General features: G+C 44.8%; 2 protein-coding genes across 5 annotated transcripts; both read left to right on the forward strand.

Annotated features, from left to right (window-relative positions):
• Positions 1-2,657: 2,657 nt before the first annotated feature.
• LOC135326651 (olfactory receptor 6N1-like) lies at positions 2,658-3,782 on the forward strand. The gene has a single exon (XM_064504468.1). It carries the CDS (start codon positions 2,659-2,661, stop codon positions 3,508-3,510), a length of 852 nt encoding a protein of 283 aa, XP_064360538.1. The 5' UTR covers position 2,658; the 3' UTR covers positions 3,511-3,782.
• A 9,219-nt stretch (positions 3,783-13,001) lies between these two features.
• LOC135326649 (epimerase family protein SDR39U1-like) lies at positions 13,002-18,259 on the forward strand. Of its 4 annotated transcripts, none has more exons than XM_064504465.1 (7): positions 13,002-13,151; positions 13,995-14,101; positions 14,322-14,336; positions 14,447-14,529; positions 15,191-15,312; positions 15,886-16,029; positions 17,201-18,259. In XM_064504465.1, the coding sequence occupies exons 1-7, from the start codon at positions 13,136-13,138 to the stop codon at positions 17,614-17,616; spliced, it is 903 nt and encodes a 300-aa protein (XP_064360535.1). In that variant the 5' UTR covers positions 13,002-13,135; the 3' UTR covers positions 17,617-18,259. The 4 variants fall into 4 exon arrangements, with proteins under 4 accessions (XP_064360535.1, XP_064360536.1, XP_064360533.1 ...); XM_064504463.1 differs by having other exon boundaries at positions 13,078-13,147; XM_064504466.1 differs by lacking the exon at positions 14,322-14,336.
• Positions 18,260-19,474: the final 1,215 nt, after the last annotated feature.

Consider the following 19,474-nt stretch of genomic DNA (forward strand, 5'->3'; position numbering starts at 1 on the left):
TAAATAACACGTGGTCAGGGAGTCACAAAGTTCAGGGAGGTAAGGGTAACAGGTAGGCCTCACTGTAACCTTAACAGTTCAGAATAGCTCTGTTGGAGTTCATTCATCTACTAGGTCATTGATCTCATTGTCAGCAGCTGATATTAAAGAAATCTGGTTCTATCCACACCCTTGGAAATATCTTTCCATATCTGAAGCCTCTAAACACAGATCTGCAAAAAGAAACATGCTGGAACCTCCTCACCAGAACAATTTCCTATCTCTCCAGGGCCTGTTTTCTTGTGAACCGAGTACAACAGGGGAAGAAAAAAAAAAAAAAGTGTTGGTCTCTTTTAAAGAAGGACTAAGGCAGGGCTGAGTAAAACAGAGGGCGGAGATACTCCCTTGAGAAACTTCCAGTATCTTCTAACTTGACTGACACAGGGACAAATATTTCAGTCAGTGTCACTTCAGCAACATGCAGTCACTCCTCCAGGATCTACACTGGAGTTTTTGTGTATCTAGCTGTGAGCTGGTTATCTAAACTGCACTAATCGTTGGCAGAGATCCACTCAGTGTTGCCAGTGAAGCTTAGGCAACAATTCATTCTGATGTAGACGTTACCTTAAATCAGCTGGCAACCTCCCTCGTTTCCACCTGCAGCAGTAGTTTGTAGTACGTAGCATTGACACCTAATTCTGAAAGGTATTTTAGAAGGAAATTGATGTCACTCTCTTTCAGTGGTCAAGGGAGAAATATTGTCACTTGTATAACCTGATTCATCCCTTCATAAAATGTTTGCAATCTTGCTTCTGTTCTTTTTTCTAAGCCACTTCAGTTATGTTACAATGTTTTGTATCACTTCAGAAAAACTAGGCAAGGACAAAGTTAATGTGGGTTCTCATTGAAAGTGTTCCAAGGATAATCTTGGTTTTGTGAAAGAAAGGTATTTTCAGATTTTAACAACTACATATTTTTAAAATTTTCAAGTTTTAATTAGAAAATTAAAACTGCAAATAAAACATAGTCAGTGGAAAAATCCTCAAAAATGTTAATAGCTGTGTTTTGGTATATGTTTATTACTGTTCAGTTTTGGTCTTTAAGGCTGCTTCTGTGTTCAATCTTTTAAATTTCATATGTTTTGGCTATATTTTTTTCCTGAAAGTCTTAAAATGTTCCATTAAAAACATATATTTTCCCACTCCTCTGTGCTGAAAACGTGAATATGGAAAATCTGGATGTCCCAGAGCGTCTCCTCTCTCAGGATAAGATAAGTGTTGAGGAGATGTTATATTAACAGCCCTCTAGAAATGTTTTGATGTATAGCTCTATAATCTCTTCTTCATATTCTGGCTATAGTGATGCTTTATTCTTTTTTATTTTTTTAACTTTCCTAAACTTCTCAGGTAGCAATGTAATTTTCTTTTTATTAATCTTTCTTGCCACACTGGTGTTGCTTCTCATATTCTTTCCTCTTTGTGTTGTTGCTTTGTTTTTGACAAAATAATTGGCGCTTTGTGGCAGTTAGTGTTCTCTGTTTCTTCTCAAGCCTGTTGTGTTGCTCCTATATCCTCATTCTCCCTAGAATTCTTCTTTTGCTTCTGGCTCTTCAAGAAAAGACTATTTCCCATAATTAACTGAAGAAATAGCCAATGCTGGTTTGCCGAGATGTAGATTTAAATCTTTCAGATTATAAAGTTATCTCAGGGGCATCCTAGGACAGCCATTTCTTTTAAGTGCCTATGGGGACACTGATATTAAAGGCACTTGTCCTAAGGAGTGATCCTTGGTCCTTGAGCTATGCGGTACAAAGAAGCTCATACCCACACAGTTCAGGGTTGGTGTCCACTGGACTGGAGCTGGTTCTCTACTTACTACACAGCACTTCTTCTCTGTGCTGTGATCTTGGGGTCCTAAAACCAACTAATAAACAAAGAAACCAAGAAGGTCTGGGGTTTTTTTGTTTTTCGTTTTTTGTTTTTAATTTCTAAGTTCTTTAAATAGTGAGAGCTCTGTAGCTATCACAAAAGAGGTATTTTTATAATATAAAATCATAGGTTTGCATTGCTTTCCATAAGGCATGGCAGAAGTGATACAAAAACTACATGGTAGTTTTGAGGCTGCAAGGCCAGGCAGGATAGTGTTGAAAAAGTTTGTCATGTTGAAGTAATCCCAGTATAGTGTCATCCATGAAGCCCACAGACAGTGATCCCTGGAGTGAAATATTCTTAATTTCCTCCTCCGAGGGAATTAATTTGGTCAACCCAAGAGACACACCATAGATGAATTAATGCACATGCAATATTGACAGGAATCATCAGGAATAAGGAGTGAACTAAGGAACTACAGTATTTAACATTGTAGCGATACCCTGTCTTAGATGTCAAAACAGTGTTGTCCAGTCCTGGTATTCTCAGTGGAAATATGTGTATTACACTTGAGAGAGATATAAAATTCAGATGAACTGTGTTGGCTGTCTGTGACAGGTGGTAAAAATTACCACTCCCCTCCCCCTTGTTCTTCCCTTCAAATTGATCTGAGTATGTATCCTTCACTATATCTCCATTTCCCTATCCCCACTAGGACATAGTTTCTGGCAACAAGACTCCAGTAACTGAATTCATCATCCTGGGATTTCCCAATGTCAGGGAAGTCGAACTGCTTCTCTTTGCCACCTTCATGCTGATGTATGTGCTGACTTTCACTGAGAATATGGCCATCATCCTGGTCATTGGTATGGACTACCACCTTCATACTCCAATGTATTTTTTCATCAGCAATCTCTCCTTCTTGGAGATTGGCTACACAACTGTGACAGTGCCAAAGATGCTGACCAACATTGCCATTCAGTCACAGACCATCTCTGTTACTGGCTGCTTCACACAGATGTACATCTTCTTCTTTCTTGGCTCAGCTGAGTGCTTCCTGCTGACTACCATGGCCTATGACCGCTATCTGGCCATTTGCAATCCATTGTATTATACCACCATTATGGATCGTAAAGCTTGTTTATGGCTTGCTCTGGGGTCTTGGTTGGGTGGCTTCCTTGCACCTGCTCTTCCTGCTGCCCTCATCTTCCGTCTGCCCTTCTGTGGTTCCAACATCATCAACCACTTCTTCTGTGACTCACCAATTCTGCTGGAGCTCTCATGCCAGGACATCTTTGAAATTGAAATCATCAACTTTGTGGTGGGCACAATAGTACTTCTGAGCTCCTTTATCCTCACCATGGTCTCCTACATCTTCATTGTGGCCACCATCTTAAGCATACCCACAGCTGAAGGACGCAGCAAAGCCTTCTCTACCTGTGCCTCCCATCTGACCATTATCACCATCTTCTATGGGACCACCATATTCATGTACATCCGCATCAAGACCATCCAGGCTTTTGATTTCAACAAGATTGTCTCTGTCTTTTACTCTGTGGTTACTCCAGTCCTGAACCCTGTCATCTATAGCCTAAGGAACAATGACATCAAGCAAGGCATGAAGAAAGTACTTCTGAGGCAAAAGGACACTTTCTCCAAGTAAAATTGGCTCAAGTGGCAATAGGAGAAGTGGGAGAAACAAGCAGCTAACTTGGAAAACCTTTTCTTTTTTTTTTTTTCCCCCCCTTCCCTCCAGAACTTTCAATCACATCAATGAGGCAGCAAAACTCCTGTCTGGGAGGTTCCCTCAGGGACTAATACAAACAGAATCGGAAATTTCATTTCAGTTTCTTTGCCGTTAAGAGGAGAGATTCATCTCACCTCAGTTCTAGTCATCTAGAAGCCAGTTGTCTAATTCTAAGCTAGTCACCTGGGTTCCCACCTCTATCAGTGAAGACAGACTGGACCTTGAAAGAGTAGTTCATCACATCTTAAGATTGGTGTCACCCTTCAAATGTTTCTGTTGTTGTTCATTGATTAAATGACTAATTTAGACAGCATGCATAAGTACTGAATATATAAAATCAAGTAAGATGAATCTTTACGCAGATGTCTCATTCCTTTTAGCCCTATTACATATCAAATCAAACTTTGCAGAGCCAGGCAACCCTACAACTCGTTTCTGGGATACTGAATCTAAAATACAGTTTGCCCCTGTACATGCATCACATTCTGTGCAGAATGAGCTACATCTCCCTTATGGCATATGGTCCCTGTGTACTAGAAATCTCTGAAGTTAAAAGTCAAGAGTCCAAACTCCCTCTATGAAATGAATAGTGAAAAGAGACATTACCATTTCTACTAAGCACTAATCTCATTCATCATTCATCATTTATCACTCTCAAGTAAGGCAAATAAATTATGCCAAAGATAGACCTACTTCTCTTTGTTGGCTACAAAGGAAACCTATAGTGTCTAGTCCACTTGTAAATGTCTGTACTGTAGGTGCTTTAAATTAGGTGAGATAAAACTCATTCTGATTCCTAACTTGAGAGTCCCAATCAAATGCCTATTCTTGAGCAGAAAAATGTCCAAAACTAAAACTTTCAATTCCGTTCCCCTTCAAATGGGAAGGCCAATGACCATCACACATTTTTTACTGTTTTCTGTATCTATATATTAAAGTATAGATACATCTTTATGATTTATTTAAGATAGATCTAATGAAATCAGTATCAATTGTGCACAAGAGAAAGTAAAAAACTAAGAATTTTAAAAGCATTATTTGCAGCACAAAATCAAACACTGAGAATTAAATATGATGCATCTACTGTTCCTTCGGAGGCTCAAGCACCTCTCCTATTCACAAACCTCTTCTTTGTGAGCATTCTGGTATGGACACAAGCATAAATGCTAATTTTCCAAGCTGAGCTAAGCCATGCCAAATTTGGGTAGCTTTTCAGGAAAAAAAAAAAAAAACAAAAAATCAATCTGTCTGCCCAGAGAACTGCTCTAGATTAAAAAAAGAAAAGAAAAGAAAAAAAAACACATAGACTAAACAATTCTTTTGCTCTAGCTATATATTTAAATATCTAGATAATATTTAAAAGGCTATATGTGCAAGTAGTTACGTGTATATGTAGCTTTTTATAGTAATAACATGTTTGCATGTGAGCACATCACCTTTTTTTAGATAGCTATACTGCTGCAATTATAGCTAAAAGTTTTGTGTAGATAAATATTTAAATATATAAAAACTGTAAGAATGGCTATAAAGCTATGAGAAATAGTAAATATCACTAAAAACAAATTCATTTTTCAGCTGATTCTTCACTTTTTAACCTTTTTCAGTTTTAAATCCATTTTCAGTTTATACCTATATAACTTCATTGTAATTATTTTCATATTTTTTTTTAATTGCATTTTCTTGTGACCTACTTAGTGGAGTAGAACATAGTATTGGAAAGGGATGAAAAATACTATTTTCATGTCATTTTTAGATAATAATCTTATTGACCAAATGATAAATTAAAAACAAACAAATACAAACAATATTTCTTTAAATATTTTAGAGCAAAAAGTCACATAAAATAAAAATGAAAGCTGTTTCAAATATTTAAGCAGAAAAACACAAATTACAAGTCAGAAAATATTACTGAATATGAAAATACATAACAGTAAGGTAAGTTAGGCCTTTAATCAGCCATAGTGAATTCAGAAAGCAGGTCTGTGGAACAGGGAATATAAACTTTTTCTCTGTAAAACAGCATTACAGATAGATAAGGAAAAAAAAAGAGAGTCATTGTTATACTGACTGCTGTCCCTCCCCCGCCTACCCCCCGCCTTTTACTAGGTACTAGTGCACTGTAATAATGACAAAACAAAACCACATATAAATATATATGTATACACACATGCACATCTATGCTTATGCCACTACACATAGCAGAGAAAGAATCAGACGATAAAATAATAAAAATTAAAAAAATAACAGCATGGAGGGAAACAGGTTCTTTACATCCCTTCACAAGGAAATTACGGAAAATAAGTCAGATAAACTGCATCCAAGATGTAAATTTGTTCTTACCACTGACTACAGATCATGTCTGGATGGCTAGCTCAGCTGCAGAAGTATGCATTGTCTGCAGTTGAATCCCATCTTCCATGTCTAAGGACTGTAGTGTAAATGAAAGCTTATTTGCCAGCCATTTTCTACGGCCCATCTTCAGAGGAGGATTTATCTGATCTAAAATAAGTATCTAAAGCAAAATCAAAATGATTATCTAAAGGTGGAATGAATAAGCCTCTGGAGATGCTTCAAGCTCTCCATTGAGTTACAGGGAGAACAGACATATAGTTTAGACTTGGATATCTGTCTTTTAATTATCTTGATTAATGCAGATGAATTCAAACCTTGGTTAATGAATACCTGTTGGAATTGTGTCACCACCACATTTTTCATGATTTTGGTGAACCCAGCCTTTTGCTTTTCTTACAAGTCTTTCCTTTAGGTGAAATGAAATGTATTGACAGGAAGGTTCATTTTCATTTTTCGTGCAGTTGTTTTTGCAAGGGAAAAAGAAATGAGACAGCAAAAATCCTGTTTGATTGGAGCGCAGATTTTTTCTTTTTCTCTGGTGTCCAACTTGACCACCCCACTGACAAAGGTTATTTGCACCACTGCTGTGAGCATATGTCAGGAGACACACAACAGCAGAGAAAGGTGGCATAATGCAGTACAGCATAACAGAAGGCCAGCACAGTTCGTAACACATGAGGTAAGGTCCCATAAATTACCAGTGTGTGGTCCAATCCACCTGAATGCAAAGCACTCAAGCCTAAGGCAGGACAATGTAAGTGAATGAGCAAAATTTTGTTGATTCAGTTGCTGGAGTATGTTTTTTTCTTAATAATTTTGCCAGGCTATGCTGGTACCATGTATTCATAATGAAAATATAGGCAAGAGCCATTTGGTAGGAAAGCACTATTCATGAGGGGTAGCTTAAGCCTACTGAAATTAAAGGAGCAATACAGCTGCCTAAATATGGAAATCTAACACCTAGAGTTTGTGAGACATCCACAGGCATGGGATGATATTATGCAGTACTTCTGGGAGAGCCATACTCTCCTGAACCTGTGCACGGAGTCCCATGAGGTAGCTCAGGACATCTCAGATGGCACTAGAAACCTCTGTTTAGTCACTTGAGTTGATCACTTGAGATTAGGAGACGCCCCTTCAGAGCTGAATGAGTAGAAGCTTATTTTACTCAGAGGTGATTTCTGTATTTTACTGAGTTTATTCTCATAATCTGCATTCTCAGATCCGCAAAATTTCCTCTGGGAAGTTATGTGTGATGCTAGCTGTGTCATGACTGCATCCTGGAATGAAAGCCAAACATTCATCATGCCTTCCCCTTCCCAAACTGTGGGCTTCATGAAAGTAGAAATGTGGTTCTGGGACTCAAAAGGAGACATGCTGTCCTCCAGCAAGTCCCCCGGACTGGACACTCAGGATACCAAGGCTGCAGGTCTTTCTCATAGGACAAACCTGATCTGCAAAATGGACTCGTCCTGAAATGCCCCTTAAGGAATTTCTTTCTCTCCAATTACTTTTCAGAGGAGTTTGAAAAATTTGTTTCTCATTGATAACTTAGCCTTTGTAACTAGCCTTGCTCTGAGGGAGCCAAATGTATCCTTTCCTCCGAGGCAAAGCCTTCCAGGGAATTGCTAATTATTCTTCTGTTATCATTCTTATTATATTTCCTTTCTAACCTTAATCCTATGTTTATTTCCCATTTATTTTCTTTTGAAAATCTTGAACTTGCCTCTCCTGGCTACCCTCAAATCAATATCCTGGGATCACAACTAATGGACAGATAGATGGACAGATAAGGTAGACAGAGTGACTGATTGATAGACGGACAGACAGACATTTGGATTTAGACATGAAGGTATGAATAGATATATAGACCTAGATGCAGAAAGGAGGAGATTCAGTTGAAAAATAAAGAACGTAAGATTTTAAATGCTCTAAAGTATCTTCTCTGCCCTCCAGCTGCCATTTCCTTAGGTATATTGTACAGTGTAGCTCATCCTCCCTCAACTCTGTGGATCTTTTGTCTGAAAACCCTACACAAGACAGATAAATAGGTAGGTAGGTATGTCAAATATCCACAGAAAGTGGCTAAGTCTGGTTAGAAAATGAAGCAAACAAACAACCAAAAAAACCCCACCCTGAAACACACACAACAAAAGTTATCAAAGAAAAGTATGTTCCCTCACCAAAAACTGCTTTCCAACCTAAATTTTCAATCTTTGTGGATTTTTCTTTTAGCTATTTCCAGTCAATCCTTGGTGTGAGTTACATTTCACATAAGTTTAGAATTCCACTTTTTTGTGAATATATATTTATATCTGAAGCAGTCTCCTCAGCTCCCTTTAGTCAATGAAGACAGAGAAGCACTTCTAGAGCACAGTTAATTTCATCCTAAGATAGACCATCACATTTGATCAGAGAGGTGATAACCTAGAAGTACTTATTTTTCTGCACAGATTGTAAGTGCAGCACAGATGGAGCTTTCTCTACTGGAGATGTTTAAAGTTTGGTGTTTTCATGCCAGCTACATATATCTTCTAGGAAACTGTGGGGTAGATGTGAAGTCAGTTTAAGAATGCATACTATGTTGCCTGCTCGTTACACATGTAAGTCAAGCTTTTCAAAACCTCCAATGGGATTTGCATCTTTAATTTCCATTATTGTGCAGAAGGCATGTAAATCACATACATAGCCATAAATATCTCAAGAGCACAGTCATCTCAAGATTGGGAGGGATTAATCTTTTCTTGGACATACAACTTCCAGTGTTTAAGTCTGAGTTAGGTATGTAGGTTCCCTTTAGATTCATTAGTAAGATGCAGGCAACTCCAGAGAACACTTCATCCATTGCTAAGGTTGATGTTCAAAACAGGCAGTAGGAATCATTGCCTTAAGGTGTTTATTTTTCTCTGCTAACTACAGAGAAAGCCTTAAACTTAGTGATTAAAGCTTAGTTATCTGCATTTTGGTGATATGAATTCCCTCTGAAATGCCTGTTATCCCAATGGAGTTTTGACTGCTTATCAGACTTGAAGGAGGTCCTTCACTCTTACATAAGACTGAGAATCTTCACGTCATCCAAGGGATTTTGATGTCTAGCCTGAAATTTTCCAGTGGATTTATGTGTTGATCAAGGCTGAAACACGGGTGACTTCTACCTAAAAACCTTTGACAATATTTTGACCAAAATCCACATTTCTGTACTGTTTCATAAGTTCTTTCTCTCCTCCTATCCTGCTCCCTCCAAATTCCACCTTCTCCACCCCAAATCATGACAATGAATGAAGTACAGCCATCTCTTTTTAGAGGACTCAGGAATGAATGGCTGTCTTCTTATGGAAGACTTAAGGATGGCAACCAAACCAGTATTTTTTGCTGACATGCTCTTTTTATAAAGTGGATTTGGACACCCTGTTCTCAATAGTTTTTTGATTAAATGCGTGTGCAGATCACTTGGGATTTCTTAAAAGCAATTCAGATATCACAAATTAGGCAGATTGGTACCTGATATGCAGTAGGGAGGCAAGCACCCCTTCTCCTCCCTGTCCCTTTTTGAATATCCCAGTGAAAGAGGTATCACTCATCAAGAAGGTACTGTGATAAACTGAAAAGCAGGGTTGACTAAGGGGTCCATTTTCCTCCCACTGACCTCATATAACACAACAGCACCAGGTTGTTGAATAGAGCTGAATAGAGCTGGAGGTAACTCAGTAAGCGTGAATCCCATGGGTTAGGGCCTTAGAAGGAAGAGTCCCATAGAGATGGTTAATATTCAAGGATCACTTCCTCCAAGCTCAAGAACGGTGCATCCCAATGAGCAAGAAGTCAAGAAAAGGGGGCAGGAGACCTGCATGGATGAACAAGGAGCTCCTGGCAACAATCAAACAGAAGAAGGAAGTATACAGATAGGCGGAAGCAGGGACAGGTAACCTGGGAGCATTATAGGAACATTGTCAGAGCATGCAGGGATGGGGCACACATTGCATCACTCAATTGCACAAAGCAAAGCCAACAGTAAAAACAAGCTAGGTAATAACCACCTGGTCATTCTCCAAGCAGAACAAGACAAGTCCAGAAAAAGCCTGAGAAGTTTCAAGGCCTGCAGTGCTAACACAAAGCTCATGGCCTGCTAGTAGCAATGGCAAGACCATGTTTCTTCAGCTACAGCACTGTAGCAGCTGTTCACCACATCAGGGCTTGAACTATAACTGTGGTTTGAATAAATCCAGCTTGGGTCTCTGCAGACAAGATCAACTAACTCTACATGGAACTATTTACTATTGGATACTGAAGAACTGGCATTTGCTTTTATACCAGAGTAAATCCAGAAGCTCCTTGACAACAAGCAGTCAGGAATGAATTCTGATCTCTCTTCCCTTGTTTAAATCCAAAGTCATGCCCAGATTATAAGGGTTTGGAAATGGGCTGATTTCTAGCCCCAACAGTCTCTCTGTGAGGTCTTCATAGCCAGGCTCTGCTATGTAGCTTTCACAGGGAACAGGGGATGGGGTAGCCACAAGTAGAGAATCACACTACTCAATGGCATAAATTTATGGTTTATTTACCAAGCAGGGTGGGTATAGCAGATTGATAGTGATTTCTGTTCTACCACGCACACAGATACACACTTTGTATAGCACACAACAAAGGCCTTTGGTCCAGGCTCCCCTATTTTGGGGATGGGACATTCACTGCAGCTTTTTGATGTGTCCAGACTTGGCTGGTGACCTAGCCTTTAAATGTAGCAGTTCCACCTGGAGCACAGCCTTCTACATAGTTTTGGGTGTTGACTGATGTGTTCCTCCGCAGGGTTATTTTTTTAACTATTTACTGTTTTCTGACTTAGATGGCCAATATAAGCTGTAAATGGCTTCATTGGTCACATCACCTCAGGCCAGTCCCTTAGACCTTCACATCCAAAGCAAATTAGCTGGGTTACTCTCACCTTCCGATCTTTCTCTCCAAATCTGTTATATGGATGCAAAGTTGTGAAAAGTTCATCTGTGTTTCTTTTTTTTTTCCCCCACGTATACTTAGACCATTAGAGCACAACAGATGTAGCCCGGAGCTTTTGGGTGAGCCTACTATGTTAACAATTACCTGTGGTTTGTTTTCCTAGCATATACCAGAACCATCTAATGAGTCAGAGATAAGCAGATGCAGTCAAGGTCTCACTTCTCTGAACATCATTTTTGGGCAGAATTCTGGACTTCCCTAAATCCTGGTACTAGGACTGTATTATGGGTAGATCAACCTGTGAGATCGACTGCTGCCATATCTCTTTCCCCTTCACATCTTTTTAAATGGACAAGGTGCAGTTGAGAGTGGGAAGTGAGAAAGGGCATGCCAGATTTTACCTTTTTACGGAGTCCTAAAGTGAAACACCCTGAGGCAGAGGGAGGCAAGAAAAAAAAAGGTAGGATTGGGACATTCCTAAAGGTCTCTTACAACTGTCTCTTTTTCACAATTTGAAATGAAAGACATGTTAAGATGTGCCCAGGTGCAGCCGTTTGCACTTTTTGGGAGAATGCATGGACAGTCTTTCAGCACCCCCATCTAACAACACCACCGTGATCCAGCAGACAGAGAAGGACAGCAGACCAAAAGGCATATGGAGAATAGCTCCAGCTCACTCACACACTTGCCAATACATGCCATATGGAAACTGTCTGTTTATGCCTACCTTTCATCCTGCAAATGAAGAGAATGCCTCTTCCTGGGCAAATAATCCTGTCTCTTAAATTTTGAACTGGTTCTTCTCACAGAAGCCCAGTTCCTTCCCATTTAACCACTGGACTTGGCAAACACAAATACTCAACGGCAGGGGGGATAAGAACACGTAAGATAGCTAGTGTTGTGTGTTGAGGGGCAGAATGGATAAAAGCATGGACAGATTCATGAAGAAGGCAAGGGAAGTGAAGGCAAATGGACAGATGGATGGCACAATGCCTATGGGTGTATGTATAGATAAAGATCGATAATTAAGTGGGTTGAGCTCTAGATAGAGACGCAGTAAGAGGAGTAAAATATTCTTCAGCATTCATCCCTGCTTCAGAGCACTGTGACATGTAGAGACCCTGTCTGCAACTTGATTTCACCCTCTGCCTTTCCCTGCAGAAGACATGGGATGCAGCAGCTGACAAAATAGGCAACTTTCTCTGAACCAGTTTTACAGACTCCCTGTGATGTCTACAGGTGGAAGGTGTGTGTCTTTCAATGTCCATTTCATCACATCTCGGAAGAGACATCTAAAATCAGGCGGAAGAATCACATCCTTGAAAGAACCTGTTTGTTTGTTTGTTTTCTATGATTATGGAGAGAGAGGTGAGAAAGTGCATAAGCAGAGGGGAGCCATCACTATGGATTAGATTCAGTGAGAACAATTCCACCCTATTTCTGGATTCTGGATTCTTGATTAGAAAAATCTGTATTTTTGATTAGAAAAGCCAAACATATTTCACTGGCATTTACTTGGGCTCTTTTAACTATTTCAACTTACTTCCTCCAAACTGCTTTCTTTCCTATCCAACAGGTAGAACTTGTTTTGAGCTTTCTTCGGGGGGAGAGGAGGGAGGGGTACAGTTTATTTTTAAAGACTTGCCACCGTAAGAACTATTTCTTCTGGCATTTTTCATGCGAGCAAAAAAAACAAAAAAAGCAAAAACCCCCCACACTTTTGGCAGTGTCAGCCTTTTACACCCAAATCGCAGTTTTCCCATGCTGTTTCCTCTTTGGTAGCGGTCTCGCTGAGCGCAGCCGCTGCAGGGCTGCGGTGACAGGCAGGGCACCCGCCGCCGTCCCTTGCCCCGTCCCGCCGCCAGCGGCACTCCGAGCTAACCGGGAGCGCCGGCAAGCGCTTAAACGAGCCCCGCCGCCGCGGCCCGCTGCGGGCTGGGTGCTCCGCCGCAGCACCTCGGCCGGCCGGGGGAGTTCTCGGGGGGGGGCGGGGGGCCGCCACTGCGCCCCGCGGACTGCTGCCAGGCCCGGCGGGTCCTGCCGCCGCCGCCGCCTGTGTGCCGGCCGCTTCGCACGGCCAGGAAGAGAGGCGAGCCGCGACGCTGCATGGACGAACAGGCGGTGACGCGCTGGCTCTTTAAGTCCCCCCCGCTCTGGTTGGGAAGGGGTCGTGGCGAAGTTTCACTTAGCGCATGCGCAAGCGCCTCTACCTGGAGCATGCGCACTAGCTCCAGCTATGCGGGTGTTGGTGGGTGAGTGCGGGGTGGGGGGGCGCGCTTCGGCGGTGAGGGGGGCGGGCGGTACTGCTGTGCTCGGCGCTGTGCACGGGGGGGTGGGGTGTCTCGGTGCTGCCTACGAGGGGGCCGGTGCTTGGTGCGGCGTGGGGGGGAGGGGCGCAGGGTGCTGTGGATGGTGGTGTTGGACCCGGGAGTGCGGGGGGGCTGAGCGCGGTAGGGGCACTTGGGTATGGGCAGGGTGATGGGTCTGGAGTGCAGGGTGGCCTGTGTGGGGAGCTGAGTGTTGGGAATAGTGGGGGCTGTGCACTGGAAGTCCTTCAACTGAGGGAGCAGGGCAGCCCCACACTGGGGGCTATGCATCGCGCATGGGGGCTGTGAGCAGGGTGCAGTGTGTGGGGGGCTGGTTCCAGCAATGGGACACCCTGGGGAGCTGTGGGGCTGCGCACAGGGTAGTGCCCATGGGGGCTGGCCTGCGGGGGCAGTGCGCTTGTCTTCCAAGTGCGTTAGTGGGGGGGGGGATTTGTGCAGGCGGTGGAGCTTTGGGAATGGGGGGCCTTGGGCCTGGCTTCTGCATGCTGCATAAGGCAGCTGGGAATCAGGGTCCTCTGAGGCTAGAAAGTAGGATACTGTGCATGGAGTCCGGGCATTGGGAATGGGGCCTTCAGGGCTGGGCTGCAGGGTGCTGAACAGGGGAGCTGGGCCCTGGGAACAAGGGTCCTCTCACCCTGGGGTACTGCAGCCAGGGAAACTGGACATTGGTAATGGGGGCTCCCAGGTGCAATGTGCTAGCTTGGGAGTGTAGGCTTTGGGACTTCGCTTACAGAGCTGCAAATCTCAAATGTCCTGTCTTTTCCCTAGGTGGAGGGACTGGGTTTGTGGGCAGAGCCCTGACCCAGTTACTGCGTATCCGTGGCCATGAGGTGACTCACATCTCTCGACAAGGGGGCAAGGATCGTATCAGCTGGGTATGCGATGGGAGTGATCACAGGAGGGGCCACGTGTCAGGGCTGAGGAACAAACTAGCTTACCCTGGCCTGCTGCGAATACAGGGTGTCTGCAGTTGGGAACATGTCTTCCCTGAATATAGCATGGGGCTTCTAAGTGCTCCATGTGTCAGAGCAATGGGAATGGGTAATGCTGCAGATCCAAAGAGTAAAATCTTCTCCATCCATGCTTGTGCTCCAGGACGTGTCCCACAAGGTCAGAAAGGACTTGGCTGGACTGCTTTAGGCGCCCACACTGCTTGGTTGTTGAGAAGGCTTGAGGAGAAGGGAGACTGGGAGTGTGATGTCTCTGTTACCCTTGTCTAGGAAAAGTTGTCCCGCTCTGGACTGCCCCCATGCGATGCCGTGGTGAACTTGGCTGGTGAGAATGTCCTCAACCCTTTCCGCAGGTAACTTGATCTCCCATGGTGCTATGAGGACAAGGCAAAGGCAAGACAGTGCAGTGTTGTAAGAGAGTGTAGAGGGAATTTGGAGAGCAGACAGGGCATCCAGAATGGAGTTTGGTTCCCTGTCAACATCTGGGTCCTCAAGTATCCAAAAAAATTCTATAGGACTGATAGGTCCCGGTAACTTTTGGGAGACAGGTGACCTTCTGGATTGACAGTTTGAGGCAGGCAAAGCAGCTTCCGGTATCCTGAATGGCACTGGATGCCTCCATTTAAGTAATAATGCAAAATCAGAACCAAAACATGTTGTGGAAACCTGTCTTGTATTGCTGAGGATGTTTTTGGAGATGCCTCCTCTGGATACTTGAAGAGAATTCATATCACATGGCTTTAGTGTCTGGCTTCTCTGGTATGTTTGCGTTAAGGGAATCCAAAATCCAGGCATTTGCAGGAAGTAGGGAACCATCTTCTCCCAAAGTCCTTGTGTGCTTGGAAAGTAGGGTCCTGCATCCTCCCCTTACCCTGGGGGGGGGGGGGGGTGGGTGGGAATTCATGTGACTTCCCTTGTGCTTGGGAGGTGTCTGTTGGGGCCATTTGCCCTTTGGGCTGTTGTTTTCTGGGATGTCCTGATAGGGAATATGATGACGGGCTCTCCCTTCCCCAGGTGGGATGGTGCCTTCTGCAGGGAAATCATCAGCAGCCGGGTTGAGACCACCAAGACCTTGGCCAAAGCTATTGCTGATGCTGATCAGCCACCTCGTGCTTGGATCCTCATCACCGGCGTAGGTATTGGTTGGGCTCAGACAAGGCATGTCTTCTGCCAACTCGGGAAGACTTCTGGGGGACATGTGTCTTGCCTTGAAATGCTGCGCATAGGTTTTTTGCCATCTTTTCATTTTGACATCTTTTCTGTTTTCCTATGTAAGCCACTAGGCATCCTGTAGGAACAATTGATCTAATCAAGGGCTCATTTGTATCCTCCCGTATATCTCCAACTTTGCATTCCTGCTTGCTGTAGTCTTTGAAGTAGCTGAGCATCTGCGACACCTGAGTTTAGAGCAAGCTTTTCATACCATCAGCTCTGTGCCTCGCTTGCAGATGCATTTGGTTCTTGGCGCTGCCAGCTCAACCTGAATACTAGCAGATCCTGCTGAGTCTGCAGAGCATATTTGTGATTAAAAAAAAGCCTATCAGCATAAAACCTGTCAGTGCCTCCTGTCAGAGATGTTCTGCTCTGTTCATATGAGGATACCCATGCTCCTGCTGCAGTAATTGAGCTCTGGGCTCCTCCTGCAGTCAGGGAAGAGGAACTTGGTGTCATGATCCAGCCCTGACCCCTTTCTCTTGTTACCCCTGCAGGTTATTACCGTCCCAGCCCGACAGCTGAGTACACGGAGGACAGCCCTGGGGGGGATTTTGACTTCTTCTCACACCTGGTGAGCTCCTGGGAAGCTGCAGCTCTCATCCCTGGGAACCCAGCTCGTGGTGTTGTGGTGAGATCTGGTGAGATGCGGCATCATCCCTATTCACGGTGGCTCTGGTTCGGTCTTGGGCAAGAGAGGGAAGAGGTGGGTACTGGGTCCAGTCTTGTTCAACTTATTCTTCAGTGACCTGGATGAAGGGACAGAGTGCACCCTCAGCAAGTTTGCTGATGATACAAAACCAGGAGGAGTGGCTGATACCCCAGAGGACTGTGCTGCCATTCAGAGAGACCTGGACAGGCTGGAGAGTTGGGTGGAGAGGAACCTCATGAAGTTCAACAAAGGGAAGTGCAGGGCACTGCACCTAGGGAGGAATAACCTGATGTAGCAGTACAGGCTGGGGCTTGACCTGCTGGGAAGGAGCTCTGCAGAGAAGGACCTGGGAGTCCTGGTGGACTGCAGGCTGACCATGAGCCAGCATTGTGCCCTTGTGGCCAAGAAGGCCAATGGTATCCTGGGCTGCAGTAGGAAGAGTGTTGCCAGCAGGTTCAGGGAAGTGATCCTGCCCCTCTACTCAGCCCTGGTGAGGCCGCGTCTGGAGTGCTGTGTCCAATTCTGGGCTCCTAGTACAAGAGAGACATGGCACTACTGGAGTGAGTCCAGCGGAGGGCTACAAAGATGATTAGGGGACTGGAGCATCTCGCTTACGAGGAAAGGCTGAGAGAGCTGGGCATGTTTAGCCTGGAGAAGAGAGGTCTGAGAGGGGATCTTATCAATGTGTGTAAGTATCTGAAGGAAGGGTGTAAAGAGGATGGGGCCAGACTTGTTTTCAGTGGTGCCCAGCAACAGGACAAGAGGCAATGGGCACAAACACACAGGAAGTTCCACCTGAATATGAGGAAAAACTTGTTTACTGTGAGGGTGACAGAGAACTGGCACAGGTTGCCCAGAGAGGTTATGGAGTCTCCTTCTCTGGAGATATTCAAAACCCGCCTGGATGTGATCCTGTGCAACGTGCTCTAGGTGACCCTGCTTGATCGGGGGGTTGGCCTAGATGATCTCCAGAGTTCCCTTTCAACTTCAGCCACTCTGTTCTCTGTGGGAGAAGGACATCAGGCCGTGTGCCCTTTGTTGCTGAGGTGCTGTCCCAGTCCAACCCCCTGAGAGTTGTCTCATGGTTGTAGGTCTGGGGGTGAGGTGGGCTTTTATCCTTTGGATAGGGGGATCCCTGTCTCACTCTTTTCTCCCCACAGGGGTAGTGCTGGGCCGGGATGGTGGTGTCATCTCTCGCGTGCTCTGGCCTTTCCGACTGGGGCTGGGAGGCCCCTTGGGCTCTGGACTCCAGCCGTTCCCATGGATTCACATTCGGGACCTGTCTGGAATTGTGTGTCATGCCCTGGAGAGTGAGTGCCTGCAAGGGGTCTTCAATGGTGTCTCCCCATCCTCCTCTGCCACCTCCAACGGCACCTTTGCCCAGGAGCTTGGTGCAGCCCTGGGACGCCCAGCCCTGCTGCCAGTACCTGCCTGGGCTGTGCGGGCTGTGTTTGGGGCTGAACGGGCCATCATGCTCTTGGAGGGCCAGAGGGTGGTGCCAAAACGTACCCTGGAGAGTGGCTACCGTTTCATCTTCCCTGATCTCTCTGCGGCTCTGAAGGACATCGTGGCTTGAGGACAGCTGGGGTGGGTTGGGAACCTGTTTTTGTGAGCTACTCAGCTGACATGCCTTTCCCTGAGTGAAAGTAGTCCTGCCCCTTCTTGGCTGTCATATCTCCTCTGTATTAGGATGGTTTTATGGTTTTTTTTTCTCCCTCTGTCTCTTGTTGTGCATCCCCAATTTAGGAGTCTCTCTTCCTACTGCAGACTCCAGTCCCCACATCACCAGCTTTTGGGGAAGGGCATAAGCCCTCCTAAGGGGCTTTGACATCTTCCCTTTCTGACAGTGTGCATGTGAGCTGCTAGCAGAGCATTGGGGGGTGCAACACCTTCTCTCCTGAGGAAAAGGAGTTGCAACAAGGCGAGTGTCCAGGATTTGTAACCCTTGTCCATTTTGTTGTAAGTCCCCCTTGTTCCAGCTGCCCACCCCACCTTCCCCCATGTCTTGCACTGTATGTTCACAAGAGATCTAGTTATGCTGTCCTGTTTACTTGTCTCAGTCTTTTAGGGAATGGGGTTGTGGTGGGGAGAATCTGTCCTGAGAGGGTGTGGTGTTATGCCCAAGGATTCTTTTGAATATTCGCTAACTTAAAGGGGACTGTCAAGAGCAAGGACTGCAGGTGTAGCATGACCACAAATAAATTCATTATTCACTTTTAGATTGCAATTTCAGCCTAATTTGCTATAGCCAGGCACTAAATGTCATTCTGTGCACACTTCAGGTTTGCAACTATGTTGCTGTCTTACAAATTCCACGCCCTGTCAGTCACAGAGGAATCAAGGTGCAGGGGTCCCTTTCTCACCATGTGGGAGGTGCTGTGGTCAGGCCAGCTGCCTGGAGCAGGATCTACACTGTGCAAGATGGTGTTTATCTTTTATAGTTCCCCCATTGTCCTTCCCCAGTAGCAGCAGTTTAAACCAATCACAAGCCAAATTGTCTCTTAATCCAATCAGGTTCCCTTACGATTCTTTGTTTTTACTTCTTATCACCATATTCCCACATAGTGCTACCAGCGTTGAGAGCTTCTGCAGTGTCATCTCACTCCTTATCACTATATTCCCACACAACTCTGCAGTGTGGTACCTCAAGCATGCACACCCCAGGTGACTGCTGACTGGTGGGATGCACCAGCACACCTTGCTGTAGCAAGGGCTGTACTATCCATGGCCCACCCTTGCCTGCAGGCCTGTGGCATTCTCCACCCCGTGAGGGAGTACTACATGAGATATGAAGATATATTTTAGAAACAATTGCTATTAAAACCTGTGAGTTTGAGCCATTTCTGTGCCCGACAGGTGCCTCCCTATGCTCACAACTCCAAAAGGGGCTGTAACTTACAGGAGTGGTAACTGTGGAAGCCCTATTGTGCAGTTCTCAGGAGTTCACTCAACTTGATCAGGCTGTTAACTCTGACTCTAGTCCTTGTGTTATTTAGGGCCCTCTCCCTCCCCCACTCCCTCTCCCTCCCCTCCCCTCTCCTCCATCAGGAGAGGCAGAAGCAGCTGAATCACATCCATGGTATTACTCAGCTTCCGCTGCCCCTTTCTCCCCCCAGCTAGCTGAGCTAGGGAGGAGGACAAGCAGCAGGTGAGAAGGATCAGATTGAACTCCTGTTCCATGTTCTGAGCTCCCTTGCTGCTGCTGTGCTCCTACACCCTGAAACCCAGCGATACAGCCCCTGTATTCCTGCAGTATCCGATATCCAGCAATAGTCTTTCTGTTACTACATCCTTTGAAATCCAGTGGTCAGACCCTCTGCCAGTACCAGGTCAGAGGCTCAACCATGCAGCCCTTTTACTCCTAATGCCTATGGAGATACTGCTTATACCCGCTTTGATATTCAGCATTACATAGCTTCTCAGCCCCAACAGCT

Source organism: Dromaius novaehollandiae, unplaced genomic scaffold (genome assembly GCF_036370855.1).
Source record: "Dromaius novaehollandiae isolate bDroNov1 unplaced genomic scaffold, bDroNov1.hap1 HAP1_SCAFFOLD_150, whole genome shotgun sequence".
NCBI lineage: Eukaryota > Metazoa > Chordata > Aves > Casuariiformes > Dromaiidae > Dromaius > Dromaius novaehollandiae.

Bases quoted from the DNA above. Each gene is read 5' to 3' on its own strand.
- LOC135326651 (XM_064504468.1), top strand. From the start codon at position 2,659: ATGCTGATGTATGTGCTGACTTTCACTGAGAATATGGCCATCATCCTG.
- LOC135326649 (XM_064504463.1), top strand. From the start codon at position 13,117: ATGCGCACTAGCTCCAGCTATGCGGGTGTTG. The intron at 13,148-13,994 runs GTGGGTGAGTGC...TCTTTTCCCTAG, and splicing joins CTCCAGCTATGCGGGTGTTG to GTGGAGGGACTGGGTTTGTG. The intron at 14,530-15,190 runs GTAACTTGATCT...TCCCTTCCCCAG, and splicing joins GTCCTCAACCCTTTCCGCAG to GTGGGATGGTGCCTTCTGCA.